A 20,786-nucleotide genomic window follows, 5' to 3' on the forward strand; every position below is an offset into this window, starting at 1 on the left:
GACCCCCAGGACTCACCCCCTGCGTACGTCCCTGTTTGTACCTATTGTTCATGATTGTCACTTAGGATGGTCCTTAAAATCTAACTTTTAAAATTTATCTGGGACACCCTCTTATTTTGTCTACTACATAGAAAAGACTTCCATAAAATTTTCATATTTTTAAAAAAAATGTTTTATGGGTTGCTACCATGTTTTGAAATTTCAACATAATAGAGTTTTTTTAAAAATGAAATTTCTATTAAAATTAATCACACTGGTAAACACGAAAATGAGATTGATTATCAATGAAATTACTAAAATAGGACAGTACATTGCCTCCTACTTTCATCTCAACCAATCAGCAGTCACCCATGGACCGCATAGGTCGCATGCCTACGGGGTTGGGGTGCAAAAGAATGGCGTAAACATCAAAACACCACCTATTAACGAATATTTTGTCATTTAAATAAGTCCAGGGAGCAAAAGCGTAAGTACGCACGGGTACAAAATACATGTAGGCTCCTTCAGTTTTGTAATACTTTACAGCCTGCAATAATTCGAACGTAACCTTTAATTCTGTGTTTCAGTATACTTTTGCTCTGTAATTCCGCTTAAATTAAAACCATACAAAAACACTGAGGCAGTGAGGCATAGACTAATGAAGATGTATACGCAATAGTGTGCTCCTGGTGACTCAAAGAAAGTTTCCCTTCAAAAGTTGAACGTTGGCATTCTTGTTTTAAACAATGACAAATTTTCAATATTGTCAACACAGCCCTACAAGAAAAACGTTCTCTTCTACGTTATTCCTACAGACAATACAGTATATTAAATTGTTGGCAAAAACATATTATTCCAGAGTGCACTAAAGTTTATAAAAAGATAAGTCATCAGCCTAAGAGAGTTGTATGTTTTAGAACAGGGTAAAAGTGGATCTGAAAAGGTACGGAGACGCATGACGTTAAACCGTCCTCCTTGTCTATTTTTCCCATTGGAATATTTTTAGAAAGCGGGGGAACGCTACAGATATTTTCCGGAAGTGGGGGACATCCCCCCACTTTAGGACAAAAGTGCATTGACTGTTTTGTTAAGTAAGTGAGTTCATTCTGCTGTTTCATGTTGTTTGATATTTTGACTTTGAGATATTTAAGACTGGCAAGTAGTAGCAAGAAGACCATTGTAACGAGAACATCTACAAATATTTGACGGTCAAATCTCCACATCAATGAATGATACAAAGTTACCATCTAAAAAAAAAAAAAAAAAAAAAAAAAAAAAGTTCTTAGTGTTTTCTTTTATTACAAAAAGGAATTAAATATAAGGGACTCAGCTCACTGTTCTGTTAGTGATGTGATTCAGATTTCGGAAAAGGCTAATATTCCTACAAGATTAAAAAAAAAAAAAAAAAAAAATGTGGTTCATAAAATTGAAAATCTGTTCAAGGAGTGCCAAAAGCTCAAAAAGAACAAAGAAAACAAAGCAAAGCGCTCAGAAAGTTTGAAGAAGAAAGAAGATGATTGGAAGATCTTTTCGATACTGCCCACGCTAATGCTCTCAATATGATGAAAATAATAATAATAAAAAAAAAGATAAAAGATTTTCTGATCGATCGCTCAGAGACAAAAAGGACGACCCGGTAAAATGGGAAATGTTGATATGAAATTTGTAAACAAAGAAGAAAATCCAAGAGAGAAAAGCACGTTTGGAAAAAATGAAAAAGCGTGAAGAAGAAAATAAAAGATTACTTTCTGAACGAACATCAATTCCTTCAGATGCATGTGAACAAAACAGTTCAACTCAGGTCCGTATTTATATATTGTGCGCCCCAGTGCTCTAAATAATTTGCCGCCCCCCGCACAAACTTGTCTCAAACAAGGAAACAAGCTGTGATTTTACAAACATATCAGCTCTTGTTAAGTAGCAGTTTAGGCATTACAAGTTAAAATGTAAATTTAAATGGCCTAATTCTCTCAATGATGATTATGATGTAGTGTTCTTCCCGAAGGTCCATGGGCAAGGTAAACCCATGGTCAGTAGCGTACCCAGGAATTTATTTCGGGGGGGGGTTCAAACTAAATATGAAGCTATTTTATATTAAAATTGCTAAAATTGCCCCTAAAATTAGGCTAAATTTTTAAAAAGTCGAAATTTCGGGGGGGGGTCCGGACCCCCGTGTCCCCCCCCTTCCGTACGTCCCTGCCCATGGTAGTTTGCCACTGCCCTCCATGGGTCGATGATGATGTACTAAGGATGAAACCTACAGCTTAACTTGGGATCCGAACCACCTGTGTTCCCACCAGGAATCGAACTCGGGGCCCCTTGATTACAAGGCAACAAGTTCAACCATTCATCCATTGGGGACAATATTGGCATATAATTTAATCAGATAAGTTAGCTGATTAGTAACTACTGTAATTAGAGTGAAACATATTTTCTCACGCTTGCGCGGGATTCTTTCTAAAAAAATAAAAATTTTGCCGCCCTGTGCTCGAGCACAGAATAGCACTTACCTAAATATGGGCCTGGTTCAACTAAAAGTGAAAATAGTTCGATACATGAAGAAATGGTTTCATCTTGTGATCCACCTCCAAAGAAAAGAGGTAGAGAGAATATTTTAGCAGTATTCTTTCTACCAATATTTTAGATACCAGTATTCTAGCAAATTTTAGATAAGAATATTTGGACAGAAACGTAGCCGCAAGTCTTGATGCAGCAAAGTTAAGTGACAGAAAAGCAGCTGTTGTTTTGACTAGTACACTAAAAAGTGTAGGATGCGACCCTTCAGAGTATAATGTAAACAAATCTTCTATTCGCCGTCTTAGAATCAAAAGCAGAGAAAAGGGAGCTCAAGACATAAAGAGTGAATTTTCAGCTAGTGTGCGTTTGACGGTTCACTGGGATGGAAAATTCCTAGAAGATATTTCAGGTAGTGAAATGGATGATAGATTAGCAATTATTGTTTCAGGAAACGGCATTGAGCAGTTACTAGTTGTTCCAAAACTTCAATCAGGAACAGGGAAAGCAATAGCTTGTGCTGTTAATGGAACATTGGAATCATGGAGAGTTACAGACCAAGTGAATGTATGTGTTTTGATACAACATCAGCAAATACTGGGTTACGTAGTGGAGCATGTGTCCTTTTAGAGCAAAAAAAGAACAAGGAAATATTTTATTTGGCTTGCCGACATCATATCCTCGAAATTATGCTTGGAGAAGTTGTTAGTAAGTCAATTGGAGCTTCAACAGGGCCTGACATCTTGCTGTTTAAGCGATTTAAGGGTTTGTGGAACTCGATTGACCACAGTAATTTGAAACCCGCCACATCTGACGGTTTACTTCATAAAAATGTTACCAACAGTGCATCAAATATCATTGAGTTTACTAGAAAAAACAACTTCAGGAGTTTCAACCACGAGAAGATTACAAAGAACTTTTAAAGCTCACAATCATATTCCTTGGAGAAGTTCCAGAAAGAGGAATATATTTTAGAGCTCAAGAGGAGTGCATCGAGCCCGATAGATGGCAAAGGCAATTTACTCGCTAAAGATATACTTATTTAGAGATCAGTTCTAGTTTTCCAAACAAGAAGAAACAGGAATTCGTAACATTTGCTCATTTGTTGTGAAAGTTTACGTTAACAGCTGGTTTCAAGCACCATCTGCTTGTATTGCCCCCAGAAACGACTTGCAACTTTTGAGAAATTTAAAGGAATATGAAGGTGTCAATGAGGAAATTTCAAAGTATGTAATGAAAAAGTTTCTCCGATACTTGTGGTACTTATCAGAAGAGCTTGTTGCACTTGCTTTTTCTTTATGACGTTGTTCCTTAGGAAACAAAAAGGAAAATGTTGCCTGCTTTAAACAATGAAGACAATGACGAACCATTGAAACGTGCCCAAATTGATCCTGATGTCATTCTTACAAAGGACTTGTAAGATTTTGTATCCAGTAACACCATGAGGTTTTTCAAAATCCTGGATCTACCATCAGAATTTTTGCAAACATATGCAACTGCCTGGAAAAACAACGAATCCTACAAGAAAAGCAAGGCAATAGCCAGTTCACTTAAAGTTATTAGTGACGTAACTGAACGTGGAGTTGCGCTGATGGAAGAGTACAGCAAACAAAAGATGAAGAACAAAAGCAGTATTTACTCTTGTTAGTTAAGCAATTTAGAAGCAAGTATCCGGATTCGAAGAAATCAACTTTGATGTCTTAAGATGAAGTCAAGACTGACAGTGTATTTTATTAACAGTTTTTTAATTCTTATTATATAGTAGCAATGTATTTACATGTTTATTAAATATAACTTCTCTTGTAACTAAATTTTATTAATTCATTCCTAGTTTCTTAATGAAAACTTTACAAGGTTGTAGCGCCCCTAAAAATTAGTTTAAAAGTTAAAAAAATTACAGTAACTCTTTTTTTTATATGATAGATCAAAACGGCAGGGTGTCCCAAAGAATATTGAGAAAACAATTTTTCTCACTATTATATATATATATATATATATATATATATATATATATATATATATATATATATATATATATATATATATATATATATATATATGGCAATAAACAAATAACTAATGAACAGGCAACTAACGTCACGCTTTGGTTGACGATATATCGTTTCAACGACACCTAGTGGTGTGTGTCTCAATCCTTGTCAGTAGTTGTCCCTTTACTTCAATGAACAATTATGTATGAGCTATTCAATTGTGTCGTAATATGGACAAAATTGGATGCAAATCTGTGAATGCAATTTTACTGTTTTCATTCGCATGAACCAGTGAAATAGTGGGAAGAACATGCAAATACTATAAAATACGGAAGAGAAACTGTTAAGTTAGAGCCGAAGCACGTGTTGACGTAGTTATTTCTAGAGAAGAGAGGCATTCTCGTAAAAAATCACTCAATGATCGGGCGGAGTAGTGCATCGGACTCTTGAAAGATAGTCACAAAGTAGTGTAAATATTACATAGAAACACACTGATTATCCAAAAATAACTTCTTTTAAGAACAAGTTTACTTGAAAAACAAGCAAACGGAATAGACATTAACCGCTCCAGAAGAACCAACAGAACTACGGAAGAGTCATTTCCAACCGATATCAAATAGAACGGAAGGCCAGGGCTTTCAGATCTATGGTCTTGGGGCTAGAATTGCAATGAAGAAACAATCGCTTCAAGCAAGTAACATTACCAAAGGATACTCTTGGACAAACAAACAAACAAAAACAAAAAAAGGACTGGAACGATGAACAATGGAAGAGGGCACTCTGAGCGCCGAATATAAATTTCAATTTTCGCCTTCCAATGCTAGAAGTTTGTGCATCGTCGTCCTGAAGAGCGCTTTCGTCCCGACTATATAATATCTACAGCAAGGCTCAGAGAAGGCAGCATCACTTTTTGTGGATGGTCTACAGACTACCAAGTTGATAATTTAGTTCGAATCGATACAATAATAAATAAAATGTGTTTCATAGTGTTTAAGTGAAGCTTGGATATCCATCAAGATCGCGAATTTGAGGCTGCAGCTCTGTACTACAACAGGATTATCATCTCAAACATTCTTCCAAGCTACGCTGCAACTGTCTGCAAGACAATGCAGACGCTCACATCACCAATAAATGGAACAGGGTCACAGTCATCGGATTTGTTAACCATCGAGCTCTTGTAAGATAAACTTGACAGGACAATCCGTAAATAGATGACAACGAATATTCAAGGTCTTTGGAAAGCTCTTCAAAGCTACTGGAGTCGCATAGTCACGCAAATGTTGGATAGATTAATCAAACAATAGTAAGACTATTCATGGCTTTGGATTGATTGTTTTAACAAAAGAGACACTGACCAAAGCTTAAAACTAGAGATGGGCAAAACCGGTTTTTATAAAAACCGAAAACCGGTTTCTATAAGAACCGAAACCCGAAAAACCGACATTTCGGTTTTCTCCAAAACCGGTCCGGTTTTTCACCGAAACTGGTTTCGGTGAAAACTTTTCGAAAAAGCATAAAACTATTTCTGTGGAAATGGATTCGGTTTCCGGAGAACAACGAAACACCATTCTGGTCAGAAATAGAACAAATTTTGGAAAAAAAACCGGAATCGGTTTTGAAGAAAACCGAAACCGGACTAGGTAAAAAACCGAAACCGGTTTTTTGAAAATTTTCAAAAACCGGTTTCGGTTTTTCTGAAAACCGAAAAACCGGTTTTTGTGCCCACCACTACTTAAAACCCACTTTATTTTAAATTATAATTTGTAACTGTTTCGGATATCTAGCATATCCTTCTTCAGACACTATCGAAATTAATGAAAATACAGACATATATATATATATATATATATATATATATATATAAAGAACAACATTTATATATATGTCTGTATTTTCATTAATAGCATATCCTTCTTCAGACACTATCGAAATTAATGAAAATACAGACATTATATATATATATATATATAAAGAACAACATTTATATATATGTCTGTATTTTCATTAATTTCGATAGTGTCTGAAGAAGGATATGCTAGATATCCGAAACAGTTACAAATTATAATTTAAAATAAAGTGGGTTTTAAGCTTTGGTCAGTGTCTCTTTTGTTAAAATAATCAAACAAATGCCTGGAATTTGTGAAACTCTTATCAAGGGAAGGGTCGGCATTTCATTGAACGCAAACATACTCAATAAATTTGTCTCAGTGAAAACAGGACCATATGTTTTAATTTCTTTATATGAGTAATGATGTTTATTTTACAAAGTCCAACAAAGATGGTTTTGTATGGATACTTTTTTTTTTTTTTTTTTGAGAATTCTGAAAAATCTGGAATGTGCTGAGACGTTTGAGAATAACTATGTGTGTGTGTAAACTACAGAAAACGTGAAAACTTACAGAATAATTCTAAGTACAAAGCATAAAAGGAGAAAAGTGACTATAATAATAATAATAATAATAATAATAATTATAATAATAATAATAATAATAATAATAATAATAAGAAGAAGAAGAAGAAGAAGAAGAAACACACACACAAGTCAAAAAGAAAATCCTCACCTCACTGAATCCAGTTATCCAGTTAAAAATCCCATACCCATTGTTATTCAAACAGTATGGCCTGCAGTTGCAAAAAAGGGGCTTCGTACTTGACGAAGAAATCAGCAATAGTTCATTGTATACAGTAGCGGAGATAACAAGCCCATAGGCTTTCGAATTATTGATTTTGTATTGGCCATTGGGGAATATTTGTCCACTGTCGATAATTGATATACACTTTAACGTTAAGAATTTTTAAATAATATAGGTAGGAGTTAAAACGTATGACGAAATTTTTAAACGATTCCATTTTCAGTGCTGAAAATGCTGGGCATATGTTTATTCAGAATTCAAATAAGAGAGAGAGAAAGTTGATCAGCAGTGGAACCAATTTTAAAATTAGGTACTCCTCCTCCAAGACATTATAGACCAGTATATGTTAAACAATCGTCAGAACATTTTATTTCAAGACTTCACCTCCTCAATTTACTAAAGTAAGCTAGCAATAATTTATACATTACTTGTAGTTACAAAGAGTGAATTCAACCCGTTATTAATAAATTTATTGCTTACATAATCACTTGAAAGACTAATTTTCTTTTTCTACGCGAAAGGAAAATATTTTACAAGTGGTGCATTGAAAAAGGTAAAAACTATATGCGGTACTAATGAAAGAAAAGAAAATTGAGAGAATTTATACCATATTGCTTTGAATATTGAAAACGAATAACTTGTAGAACTTGCACTTATTTGTGTCTCATATCCGAATTTAAAGGTTTTCAAACCTGAAAAAGGACTGGAGGCAGTAAGGCGGAGAGAAAAAGAGGGATTTGCGGGATTCCCAAATAGGGCGACCATACGTCCCGTTTTGACCGTGACAGTCCCATTTTAGGGGTGTCCCAGCCATCCCGTCAGTAGATGGAAAAAAGCATTTGTCCCATTTCATGCAAGTGAAAGAAGTAAATAACAAAGAGGAAAGAATTGAACTGAAATTCCCTACATTATACATGATCTATTGTTTGCAGTACTGCTTGAAAGGCAGCAGGGGATTTAGCAGTTGCTTGTTTGTTAACTTCAACATGTGTTTCTCTCTTCATTAGTATAGAATTATTTGACCCCACCCTGTAACAGAGAGAGAGAGAGAGAGAGAGAGAGAGAGAGAGAGAGAGAGAGAGAGAGAGAACTCTGATATCAGAGTGCTGATAAGAACAAATGTAGATCTGAAAGTCCAGGGTTGCTAATTCAGCACCAGTAGCAATGCTAACCACATTCTTTTCACTTTTAGCCATTTTATAGCCATTTCTGGCATTCTCCAATTCAAGACTCAACTTCTGATCCAATGTAATATGAAGGATTCTAGCTAGGGCAAAGGAGCAAATCCAGGCAGCATCATGTCCTATTATATTGTAAAGCAGCAAATGCAGGTAATATCATGTCCTACTATATTGTAAGTTAAATGCTGTTTATGTGTTATAGCTTATATACATTATGTTATACTGTATTACAATATAAATGTATTAGGTATTGCTAAGGTAAAAAGGAACTAATTTACGCACTGACCTGTTTCTCATTTCTCATGATTTTTAAAAAGCCGGAACATGTCCCACTTTCAACTGAAAATTTTATAGTCACCCTATTCCCAAAGCCTATAACACTACAAGACTTGAAGAAAGGCAACTGACCAATACTTCCTGAGCAAAACTAGTATGTACTGTAAAATACTTTTTTATGTATTACAATGTATTAGCTTGTTCATTTAATTCCCACACAAAATTTTACCCAAAAGCCTTAATTCACAATTAAAGAAAGTAGGACAAAGAAAAACATAAATACCAGAATATGCATTAGTTGTTTATTTTTTCTTTATAAAGTTTTCAGATTTACAGAAAGAAAGTAGAAAAGGAAAACTTACATGTCTTTAAATGTATAGCTCAATGTCATAGATGTCAACCAGTACAAATACAGTTTACAGAAAAGAATTATTCTTGAATGAATTATTCGTATTACTTCAAAAGTTTTTTACACATGCTGATCATTTAATACTGTCTTCTAAAATTAAATTTGGCGCATACTTTAAGTGTATCTTTATGATTTAGCATTTCAAAACGACGCGAATGAATTATATGCAGCTATGGCACTGAGTCATACAACTTTTAACAGTCTTTAAATGTAAAATGACGTCAAACATTTTACCTCTTCTTTTAATTTATACCCTTAGTCTTAAACGTCTTGTGTTCTAGGAGCGCCAGCACTCAATTTGTTAATTACTCTGTCTGTCTGTCTAATACTTGATTTCCTTCAGAAATATACCCAAAACCAATACCTCCATATATGATTACTCACAATTGGAAATTAATTTATTCCATAATTTTCCCAACAGTACAACTTTTTGTACTATTTTATGCTTATAAAATATACAAAAGTTTCTACTACATACTACAATAAGTTTGTAACTACTGCAAATATAAAAAAGGAGTTAATTAATTGAAACCTCTGTGTATAAATAGACACAGTAAACATATTTACACATTGTCACAAACACAAGGATTATATACAACTCCGAATATATGGCACTTGATTAGCTTTCTCTCCTGTAGATCTTTTCTATAAACTTAAGAAACACTTCTTGAGGAAGACCGTGTGAGATTTGTTGGATATGCGTCATGATTAAATTGTAACTTTCTTCCTCGTAGGTGGCGTATATTGATGGTATTCCAATCTCCTCATACACCGATTTCACTCTAGCTACTTTTGCAGGATCTTGAGATCCGTAACACTCCTAAAAACATAAAACAAAATAAATAAATAAATGCTTAATAAGTGACTCAGTAATTCAATTATCTTAAAATCTAACAATCAAACTTATTCTGGCCCATTACACGCACCTCAAACAGATATGCTGGTACACAATATTCAAATGTAATAGTACTAAAGCAGTCAAAAAGTTCCCGGAATTTTGTTGCAGCACTTTATTGCCACAATATAAGTACACATTTGCCTAATTGCCTTCAAAGTAAGCATCTTCGGAACACACACACTTACTCCATGCTCCTGCCATTGCTGGAAACACAGACGAAAGTCCCCTTTTGGTGTCTTCCGAAGTTCAGCCGTCACGTTGATTTCTACCGTCTTATACGGTGGCGAAACGTGTACCTTTGCGGCCACTTTTTCTTTAAAGCACTGTCACCGTTAACTGTTTTAAGGCTATCGAAGTCTTTGAATCAGATTTCCCGAATTCGCACATGAACTTATGTTTGCGCGTTGCTTGAAGTGCGACATTGCGCCAACTGATCACCACACACTCCTTCGCCCAGCTACACTACACTACTTGTAGACTGTCTGTTATGTCCTGTTCACACTTGTCAAATTCATAATTAGGCAACCTAAGGACTATACTGTACAAGAGTCATTGTGACTGCGTCACAAATTCCAAAACTACAACAACATTTAGGGAACTTTTTGACTGCCCAAGTAAAATTGCAGTCTCTGCACTGCATTGCGGAAGAATATTCATCTTAACAGTTCCCAAAGGTGTGTAACTCATTAAGAAACTCTTCCCACAACATATAGGCTCTATGTCATATTGAAGACGAAAAGGGGAACAAATATTTAGTATATGCAGAAAGTTCTGCTCTGCATTTCCTCTAGAATGAATTTGTGATTTTTGGGGAAAGTAACGCGCCCAAACACAATTTTCAGATAAAGATTTTATTTTTTCCCCTCCACTTTGTTACTGGATTGTGCTAAGAATTGAATGATGTCCCTTAATATGTAAACTTCAAGTGTTAAGGATCAACAATCAAATGTCACCAGAATCCACACACACCAGAACACCAGAACAAACTAGGACATTTTTTTTTAAAAAAAAAGTCTTGATTTGAAAATTGAATGTTTGGACTTGTTCCTTTCTTCCAAAACCAGAGAAATAATAAACGCATTACGGCGGTTCGGATTCCACCTTCAACTGTAGGTCCAAGTCTGATATAACCTCGGTGCTGATATGGGATGCTAAATTTCAACAAATAAACGAAAGTATAACTACTACTTTTTCTATTATATTTGAGTCAACGTTTTGTCGTTATAAAATACTTTTCACGATAAGCGGGAAATCATCTTGTTCTTTGTGTGAGAGAGAGACCTACTGAAAAATCTGCAACACTGATTGGAGTTTAGGATCTGTTTTCAGCACTGAGGCTATGAGACGTGAACGTAAGGTATAAGGAGGAATCCGAACCACCGGTAATGTGTTCCAACTTTTCTTGATGATTTCTCACCAGGAATCAAACCCGGGATTACTTTCAACAAATGAGCACGCACTAGTCACTACTCATCAGCGAACGCTAAAGATCTGCGCAGAGTTTTGAACCATTCAGATATTTCTGACCAAATAACCACATACGAAAAATGTGAACAAATACTTTACTTTTTCTCCAAAAGCTGAAATTGTAATTTCGGTATCAATGGTTATTTAAAACAATCAAAACTGCCATCATACGTACATATTTATTTATTTAAATGACAAAAATACCAATATGCTTCTCTTACGCCTGATTACAAAAATATCATAAAAATATATCATACCTACAAACACACATATTAAGTCTACGGGTAGTTGTAGAACAGAATTTAGTCTTGAGTTTAAATACGACTCTTGATAGTTACAATAATAAGACTATTTTACCAGATGTGATTTCAATAATCTTGTAAACATGACAAGTTTAAGTTGAACTTCTCAAGTTCTTTGAGGATCTTGTTCCACATTTCCATTTGAATTCGAAAACACATTTATTTTTTTGTGAAAGATAGAAACTAGTGACGTACTTACGAGATGCAATATTTAAATGAATGGTAATAACACAGAAAATAAAATCATAGTGACGAACAAGGTGGTGATTGTTCTTGCATTTATTCTAATCTTTGTGGGGGAAAAAAAAAAAGTGTTTAGAAAAGGTGGAAAGTTAACAAGTAGAAAGGGTTTTAAGTAGCAGTAACACGCATATTAGGAAATGAGAAAGAAGAAATTATGTTAGTTGTTGACGTTGCTGCAATGTTATAATAGATTGATGGCCGTGTATTCTCTTCGTAACAGTGAATGCAGTCACGTTTAGACATTACGAACAGTCATGATATAATCGAGTTAGAGGAATTTATTTAGAAACCGCTGTTTTAAGGAATACTAAAGGCCAGTGGCGTTAAATCGAAACGAATGACGAAAATGATGATTTGAACAGTTGAAAAGAAATTAAGCCCAAGAATTTACTAGCCCAGGAAATAAAGCTACTAGCTCACATTCCACAATAGAAATTATTTAATAGCTTCGGTATGATATTAAATACTCGCCCGCACCGATGAACCACTCGCTCTGGGCGAGTGATTATTTGCATCCCTGGATTAAAGCATGGGAACAGTAATTACAGTATTTACGGAGAACGTACTCCAGTGTTTTTTAAAAAAGACGAAGACTCAGAGAAATGCCGCAAAGCAATACGACTAAATCAATCTTATTGCAGTATAAATACTAAAGATGATTCCGCTATAACAATTAAAGGTAGACTACCGTTCTTCTCACAAGTCTAATGACTAGTGCACGCACGGGATCCTGGGTTCAATCTCAATGGTAGAGCCTTGATACTTAAATGCACAACAGTGGTTCAGATTCCACCTTCAACTGTACTTGCACGTCTCATATAGCCTCAGTGCTGAAAAGTGACGCTCAACTCAAACCAACCATTACAGGCTAGCTATGAGAATTTGAACAAATACAGCTTTTGTAGTAAGAAATACTGGGTTGGATTAGTAATGCCCAGATTCAAGAACTAAAATGAGCCTCCTTTTATTATCTTTTACGACCTGATAATTCAATGTACTACAGACATAGAACACTGGATATAAATTACAGGATTTACTATAACATGGTTTTGAAAGGTTTTCTGACAATTCTATTAATCTTATGCGCCAACTGTTTCACTACTACGACAAAACAAATACTCAATTTTAACTAATCCTCAGGCTCATTAAAATACACATTTCACCAGCATGACAATTTGCTTTTAACAACATTATGATCTAAAGAACCTCTACCCAAGGGGCCTTTCAGCCATACGCAGTTTTCAGTATTGAGTGGGGGAAAACATGCTTTTCTGTAACAGAGAAAGATTTCTTTGGTGTCTGTGTGATTAATCTCAAATTAAGAACAAGTTATTGTTTCAAACAGTTATAAGTTTTTTTTTTTTTTTTCACAATTACGTTTAAAACATTAAAGAATACCGAGGACATCTGCTATTCTTTAACCGAAACATTTGGTTTCCCATTCCGGACAAAACAGAAGATAACATAAAAATGAACTGCCAACTGTTTAATACAGACTACAAACTAGGAGCAGTAAGTGGGAAGTTAATTCGGATATAAAATCACTGCAGTATAAATTCCCGAAGTTTAAAGGTTGTGTTGATGCAATGGAAAGGTACAAATATTTTCGATTTAATAGGGAATGGGTTAATTAAAAAGATATATATGAACATAAACTGAGAAGTTGTTGATAGAAGTCGGAATGGAGTCTAACCACGTAAGGAAAGGTTTCTGGAGAGAAATACCCAAGGTTTCAGATGATCTACTAAAGCCACTCAACAGGCAGGGTCATGAACCAATGTAAAGTTGAAAGAATGAAAGTTGACATACTTTTAGAGGAGAAAGGAAGATTTCTAAGGAGGAGAACTGATGAGAGGAGAAAATGTTTCAGATAACAGCAAAATAAGTAATAAGAAGAAATGAAATAAATAGATGTTATCATGTATTTTCTGTTAGTGTTGCTGAAGTACCCAGGATCTGTCTCACAAAATTACTACTCTTGTAATACCAGTACACGATCGTTAAAATTGGAACTTTTACAGTTGCATGTATCACAAAATTATGATAAATTTCAAGATATGATGCAAAAACACTAGAATGATACTACGTCATCTGTAAACACTAATATAAATAGTATTAGCATTCACAAATGACTTTTGCTGTATTCTATTTAAAGTTTTGCTGTATTGTATTGCTGTAGTATTTCTGCGTACTTATATAAACACTTTCAAAACTTGTAAGTTTTGTGAAACAGGCTCTTACAAGATTGGGCATCGACAGAACTGTGTGCGTTCTTTTGAACGAAATAGACATAATTTTGCCATACATAAAACTACGAGCAACTGTGTTTTTGTTAGGTGAAGTAACGAATTTTATATAGCAAACATAGTTTTTCAAAGGAGGTAGACAAAGGTATGTGCTAGGGAGATTATATGTTTTTTAGTTTCTGAAGTCTGGAAAAGACGAAGAGGTTAAACGGAAGACCGTGTGGCATGGAAGCTTCTCAGTTGCGGCAAGCGACCTGCCAATAATGGCACAATACCTACGATGATAATGAAATCTGGATCAAAACTTAACATGTTAAAAACTTGAAAGAAAGAAATTAAAAATATGGAATGACAATAACAGTAATTGAATCACAGTTCTTAGTATACGTCAATATATTTTATTTCCAGAATTTTCAATGGAAACTCCCATCGTCATCAACGGCGATCTTTTTTAAACATCTATTGCTATTTTAATTACTTCTCGTAGCGTTAATCATATTTTGAGAACTTCACCGGTATAGACATACTTATCAGTAAAACTGTTACACGAATATAACCATAACAATATCAATGAATAGTTATTTCAAACTTTCAAGTTCAGAAATTGAGTATACGATGTTATTTTAAACATTCAGTTATTTAAAATTGCTATATTCCTAACAAACCTTTGAAAAGTATGACGATACTGGTAAGTTCTCAAAATATAATTATCGCCACAGGATCTGATTAAACCAGTAGTTCATGCTTTGAGAGAAGCAAGGAAGTACGAGTGAAAGAAAAAAAAAAAAAAATCATCGCTCATGATGAGAGTTCATACTAAAAATTGCATATGTTAAATGAATATATTAATGCCTACCAAAGTTTACGTTCATATTTGTAATAATGTGTTAATCTAGATCCTCAAGTAGTAACTGAAACATCATTTTACAAAAAAGACTTTTACGTCTAAAGACGAAGAGAGAGTGAGACATGAAATATTGAGTATGGTATCACCTTGAAATATGCTATAATCAAGGAAAAAAAAAAAACTCTACTTCACTATAATTAGCACAAAGCAGTGATTGATACATAATTTTAATTGTAATTTACCAGGCTTTGAAATGTCGGTACTCATCCGACAGGATAAGTGGTAAAATTTGACTTATTTTAAGGAATGCTATAACAGGGATGCCAACTTCTTTTGTACAATTAGGAAGACTTCACAATAACCTTACAGTTATCACGAATGAATAAAATGCTTAAATTTAAAACTTTTATTACACAAAACAGCTATAAAGTGATTGCAGAGTACAGAGATTTATATTTCAGGCTATATTTATTTACGTCTTTGGCAGCAGCTTGAACTTTGATATTTTTTTCTTATACAATTAATCTAGAAAATCTATCATGTGTAGTCAAAATCCGTAACGATTTGTACTTAAGCTTTTATGAAATTTAAGTTACATCGGCTCCTATCATCAGACCGTGCTTTCTGTGTCAGCATTACATGGTGGAATACTCTGAACGCGTTCATACACAGTAAATCGCAGTAAGGGTGAAACTGGAAGCGGAAGTTATGATTGTATCGGTGGTTTTAACGCACCATTCATATTATATTCTCGTTGGAATGGATAATGCAAGAACTAACATCTTAACATTAACATATACCTCAATGTGCAAGAATTACGAAACAACTAAAAATATGTCAGTTTAAAAAACTTTTTTCTTCTTTTTTGAATACTGGATATACGAGTTTTCGAATTAAATTTAATTGTAAGAGAGGTAAAAATTGTGTCGGGTATAGGAAAAATGGCAACTCTATGGCGTAGTTATAAATATTCAATTTCATATATAGACAAAGGTGTATCAAAAAATAAGGTGAATTTGTTTCTAAAAAACAGTGTTGTTTATGTAGCTTATTATTATTATTATTATTATTATTATTATTATTATTATTATTATTATTATTATTATTATTATTATTATTATTATTATTATTATTATTATGTTGCAGATATCAAGACAAAGAGGGAAGTCTGACGGCAATTACAGCCTTCTACGTCAACCTGTCTATTTCCAAGAGCAATTTATAGATGGCGCATCGACTGGAACTATACCCCAAGGAGGAGATGAGCGGTGTTATTCGTTTCTTATGAGCCAGAGAATTGGTGGAGGTTTATGGAGAGAGTGTTATGTTTCAGAAACAACTGTATATGTGGTGTAAGACAATCGCAAGTGGTAGGAGGACTGAGACAGATGATGACAGAAATGAAATCTTTAAGTATTACGTCCCATAGCTACGCCAGCTAGCCTAAAGGAGGCGGTAATGATGGGAAACGAATGAAATGATGGAATGAAGAAAGTGGGAGGAAACGGAAGAACCCCGAGAAAATCCACGCACACAATACTTGTCCACCACAAAGTTCACTTGGCGCGAGTTGGGATCGAACCAAGGACACCATGCACCAGAGGTGAACGCTCTACCACTGAGCACCACGGCCCTACATTATGACAAAAGTAGCAGACCATCAACCTCCATCACCGACAGGAACGTGTGCGACGTTGATTCAATTATCCGTGAAGACAGAAACGCAAGGCTGCATAATATTGCAAATGCACTGCAAATATCATCTAGTTCAGTAAGGAGTATCGCCCATGACCAACTTGGCTTCAGAAAAGTATATGTGCAGTAGGAGCTAAAACATTTGACGGTGAGTGAGAACCAAAACACCTTCGAATACGAATTTCCTTGATCCACCTCACACGATATCCTCCTGAGGCCCAAGATTTTTTAAAAAGTGATTTCTATTTGTTTTAACGATACTTAGAGTCCTAGACCAACAAAGAAACACAAACTTTAGGAAAAATTTTAAAAACTTTATTCTGTCACGTGAGACACTATGTAGAGTATTCTCTACATTGGGCCTTTACTTGAAACAGTGCATTTTTTAATATGAGAAGTTTAAGATGTGTAATATGAAACTTTTAACAAACAAAAATGTTTTTTTTTTTTCTAAATGACAGTTCAGATAGTTGCTCCAGGCATATTCACATTTACAATATAGAATGCCATAAGACTTCTTTAATATTTTGAAGTTGTTTATGCCTCGAAACCTGAGAATATTTTTGGAAACACACTACAAAATATATGTATTTAGTAAAGGCCATTTTCGGAGTCATCACAATCAATGATTAACACAACCTTATTGGTTTCTGTGGAATTCCAAGAAACAATTTCTTGTTGGCTGCAAACAGAAAAAGACATTACATTCTATGCAATACGTTCTGGAAAATTTGTTACATTTCTCATTTCTCCATCTGGGATAGTACATAATCTCTCCATTGATAGCCGGCAAATGTTTTGCTACGAAGACTCGTTTCGGTTTTGGTGGTAATTGACTGATAGGTCTCCCTCTTGCCCGTATTTCTTCATCTTTCTGATTACTTTCAAAAGAATCATCTTCATCAGTGTGAATAAGTGTTTCTGCGATATTAATTTGAAATCCAGAAGTTTTAATACCTCTTTTTTCGACACTTTATCCTTCTTGCATTCCGTTGTATAAAGAAACCGATTGTTTACAACTGCTAAGTCAAACATATGAAAAATCATGCGTATTGTCCATTTTTTGGTTCTTGATGACATCCAATAGAATGACAACATGCGATCAATAGATCGACTTCCCCCATGAACTTATTATACTTTACAACCACTACAGACATTGGAACTGAAGTATCTTTCTGCACTCTTGCTCCACCTCTCACATGTACCTAGTGGTTCAATTCCTGCTTCACTGGATACCAATACAGCACTCCTGTTATCATGCCATTTAACTGCTGCCAAACCACCATCTTTAGTGTAGTGTCTGATTAGAGGAGACGCTTTGCTTCATTCGGTAGCCTACTTAAGATAATGGTTCCTGTAGATGGCAATTCCTTGCTGTTGAGAAAGTCGGTTAGTTGCACAGACTTAAAATATCGATCAAAATATAACCTTGTACCAGGAGGAATTGTTTCCATTAACTTTATAACAGAGGCTCCACCAATGCCAAGTTCGCGAAATTCCTCTGTAAGTGTTCGTTTTCCCTGGTTTGGAAAGAAATCAAGTACACAGCCATCATAGTTTGCTAGCACGAACAGCTTGGTGCCAACAGGATTCGGCTTGCCTGGAACATACTGTCTTATTTTAGTTTTACCACTAATGCAGTAAGTTTTAATGGAAACGATGACAATGATAGATGAGTTTGTTCTGTTTTTTCAGCGACAAGATGAAATATTTCATCGTCGATGAACCTTGAGAAGTAAGTAATGGGATCATGGATAGTACTATCATCATCAGAGACACACATGTCCGGCAGTTTTGGCTCAAACTTCATCTTCCAAATTCGTCGCCTTCCGGTTGAGATATTCTGTGTATCTTCAGTTGCTGAAATATCTTCATCTTCTGTTGAAGTAAAATATTCGGCCCCAACATCTTCACATACCCAGTCCTCATCATCAGATGTGTCTGCATCAGATACTTCGGGTGTATCCAGAGCATCTAAAATTTCCTCCGGTGTCATACGTTTCCTTCCTGGCGGACTACCTACAAGAAATGGAAATTATTTAAATTAATTAAAATACTGTCTGACACTATGGAAAATCAACATTAACACATGTTAAGAGACATGCAAGAAAACAAACGAAAAAAGTGTGCTCTAAGAATCTAGTAAGCAGTTCAATAACACGGATGGGAGTCGAACCATGGGGCTCCCACAAGTGATGGTGACGTTAACCAGTGCACCACTAGCTCCCCGATTATCAGTTTACATTCTCTTCGCTATTTGAACCCATTTAAAAGCTATGAGACAAACGCTTATTATTCATTCCCTTACAAACATTTCGGAAGCTGAAACAGGCGAATTTATTAAAACTTTATCACAACAATACTGTGAATCAATAATGAACATATTAACCACAATTCTTCATTACAATCATTCAAATATCTTACCGGTGCTGCACATGATTATTAAATGAAATTTCAGACCAAGATATTAGAAACCAAACAAGTTATTTGTCCATTCTTGTGCTTTGAGGTGCTAAGTAAAGGTACGAAATTTATTTCATGCATGAATTTATTTCGGGAGGGTCCAAATTCATTCAAGATTAACTTACAGAAAAATCTGAATTTCGGGGGTTCCTCAACACCCGAAATCTCCCCCTGCGCACGTTTTTGACAGAAAAGAGAAATTAAAGAATACTGATATTATTTTCAGAAGCCGTAGAAGCCCAAATGCATATTTGCTCACGTACAACGGATTTTAAAATTGTCTGAAGGTGATGGCATTGGATGGACATTGAATGTTCTCTTAAGTACTGACGGCCCAATGTATAGAGCATTCTACATAGTCGGAAAATATGAGCTGCCTTTCGGAAAACATAATTTTTCAACAAAGTGATGCCATATAACTAAATTCTATAATCCAGGGAACAAATAGGAATGGAACTATTAATTACCAATACCTATAAGAGCCTGAAATAGCACTCACCTTTTGAGCTTCCTGGTACAGCGTCCATTTTGCCTACAGTCTCCTTTCAATAGAAGCGATTGACAACGAAGTGGACTATGCAGACGAACCATCTGGTGGCAAAAGTAAGAATTAAGAGCCAAGATATCGAAGAAGCACGATGTGCACGCACAGCGTTGCCAGCTACGACAATAAAATACATAGAATTTATGTATAGACCTCTCTACGCGGGGCCTCAGGAGGATATGCCCATAAAGGAATTCATTTCTTTATACGCATTATAACGAGCGATGAAACACCAATACCTATATGGACGCCTGAATCAAAACGCCATATAGAACTATCTATCATCATTGCCGGCCAAGAAATTCAAGACCACAACATCTGATAAGAAAACAATGGCTACTATGTTTTAAAACCGTCAGGTTGTTATTCATGCTGAATTTCTGACAAAGAGCATGATCATTACTGTGAACATGTACTCCCAAACCACGGACAGGCTGAAATCAGCCATACGTCAGAAACAAAAAGGAACACTATGAGAGGGACTATTGTTACTACACGATAACGCACAACCACATGCAGCCCAACAAACTCGTACACACATCATAAGTTTCAACTGGGAAATTCTTGATCTTCCTCCGTACAACACTGATTTAGCCCTTTCCGACTACCGTTTGTTTGGAACCCTAAATAAACACCTCCATGGGTGGCGTTTCGCTACAGTAGAATAACTACAACAGACTACGATTAATTGGTTAGGAAACCTGGAACAGCATTTCTTTGGAAAGGACATGGACGATCTGATGTCGAGTTGGAATGTACGTTTGGATCCCAATGGTTCCTATGTCGAATGTTAATGTGATGCCACGTGTCAACTACAGTTTTAGATATTTATCTCTGCACGTTTTTCAGTAAATCGAAAATTCACCTTATTTTTTTAATACACCTTTATATATATAAACCGCAATTGTTTGACTATGGTAATTATCTGACCCAGCAGTAAACTTTCTATCACATTTGCTTCTTAATAAAAGTTTCAGTTTCCTGTGTTATTGAACGAGTACTAATTGTCTGATATATCACTTTATTTTATAAGATTTTATCGATATATTTTGTCATATTACCAATATAAATAATGAAGTTTTAAAAATCAAAATCTAA

At 35.1% G+C, this 20,786-nt stretch overlaps 2 protein-coding genes across 3 annotated transcripts in view; both read right to left on the minus strand.

The window, feature by feature from the left end:
- Positions 1–8,854: 8,854 nt before the first annotated feature.
- The window catches only part of LOC145673446 (farnesyl pyrophosphate synthase-like), a 123,877-nt gene continuing 111,945 nt past the window's right edge, over positions 8,855–20,786 (minus strand). For both annotated transcript variants that reach the window (XM_081743155.1, XM_081743156.1), the window contains exon 8: positions 8,855–9,803. In XM_081743155.1, coding sequence (XP_081599281.1) covers positions 9,603–9,803 — 201 coding nt within the window. In that variant the 3' untranslated portion in view covers positions 8,855–9,602. The remainder of the gene's footprint in view (positions 9,804–20,786) is intronic.
- LOC145673447 (uncharacterized) lies at positions 9,811–20,782 on the minus strand. Its single transcript, XM_081743157.1, has 2 exons — positions 19,644–20,782; positions 9,811–18,700 (listed from the first exon to the last, which is right to left on the minus strand). Exons 1-2 carry the CDS (start codon positions 19,669–19,671, stop codon positions 18,297–18,299), a joined length of 432 nt encoding a protein of 143 aa, XP_081599283.1. The 5' UTR covers positions 19,672–20,782; the 3' UTR covers positions 9,811–18,296.

Source organism: Thermobia domestica, chromosome 16, assembly GCF_964235325.1.
Source record: "Thermobia domestica chromosome 16, izTheDome1.hap1.1, whole genome shotgun sequence".
In the NCBI taxonomy this organism is placed as follows: Eukaryota; Metazoa; Arthropoda; class Insecta; order Zygentoma; family Lepismatidae; genus Thermobia; species Thermobia domestica.

Coding starts and splice junctions, on each gene's coding strand:
- LOC145673447 (XM_081743157.1), bottom strand. CDS start 19,671: ATGGACGCTGTACCAGGAAGCTCAAAAG. Junction 18,701..19,643: donor TGTACCAGGAAGCTCAAAAG/GTGAGTGCTATT, acceptor CATTTCTTGTAG/GTAGTCCGCCAGGAAGGAAA.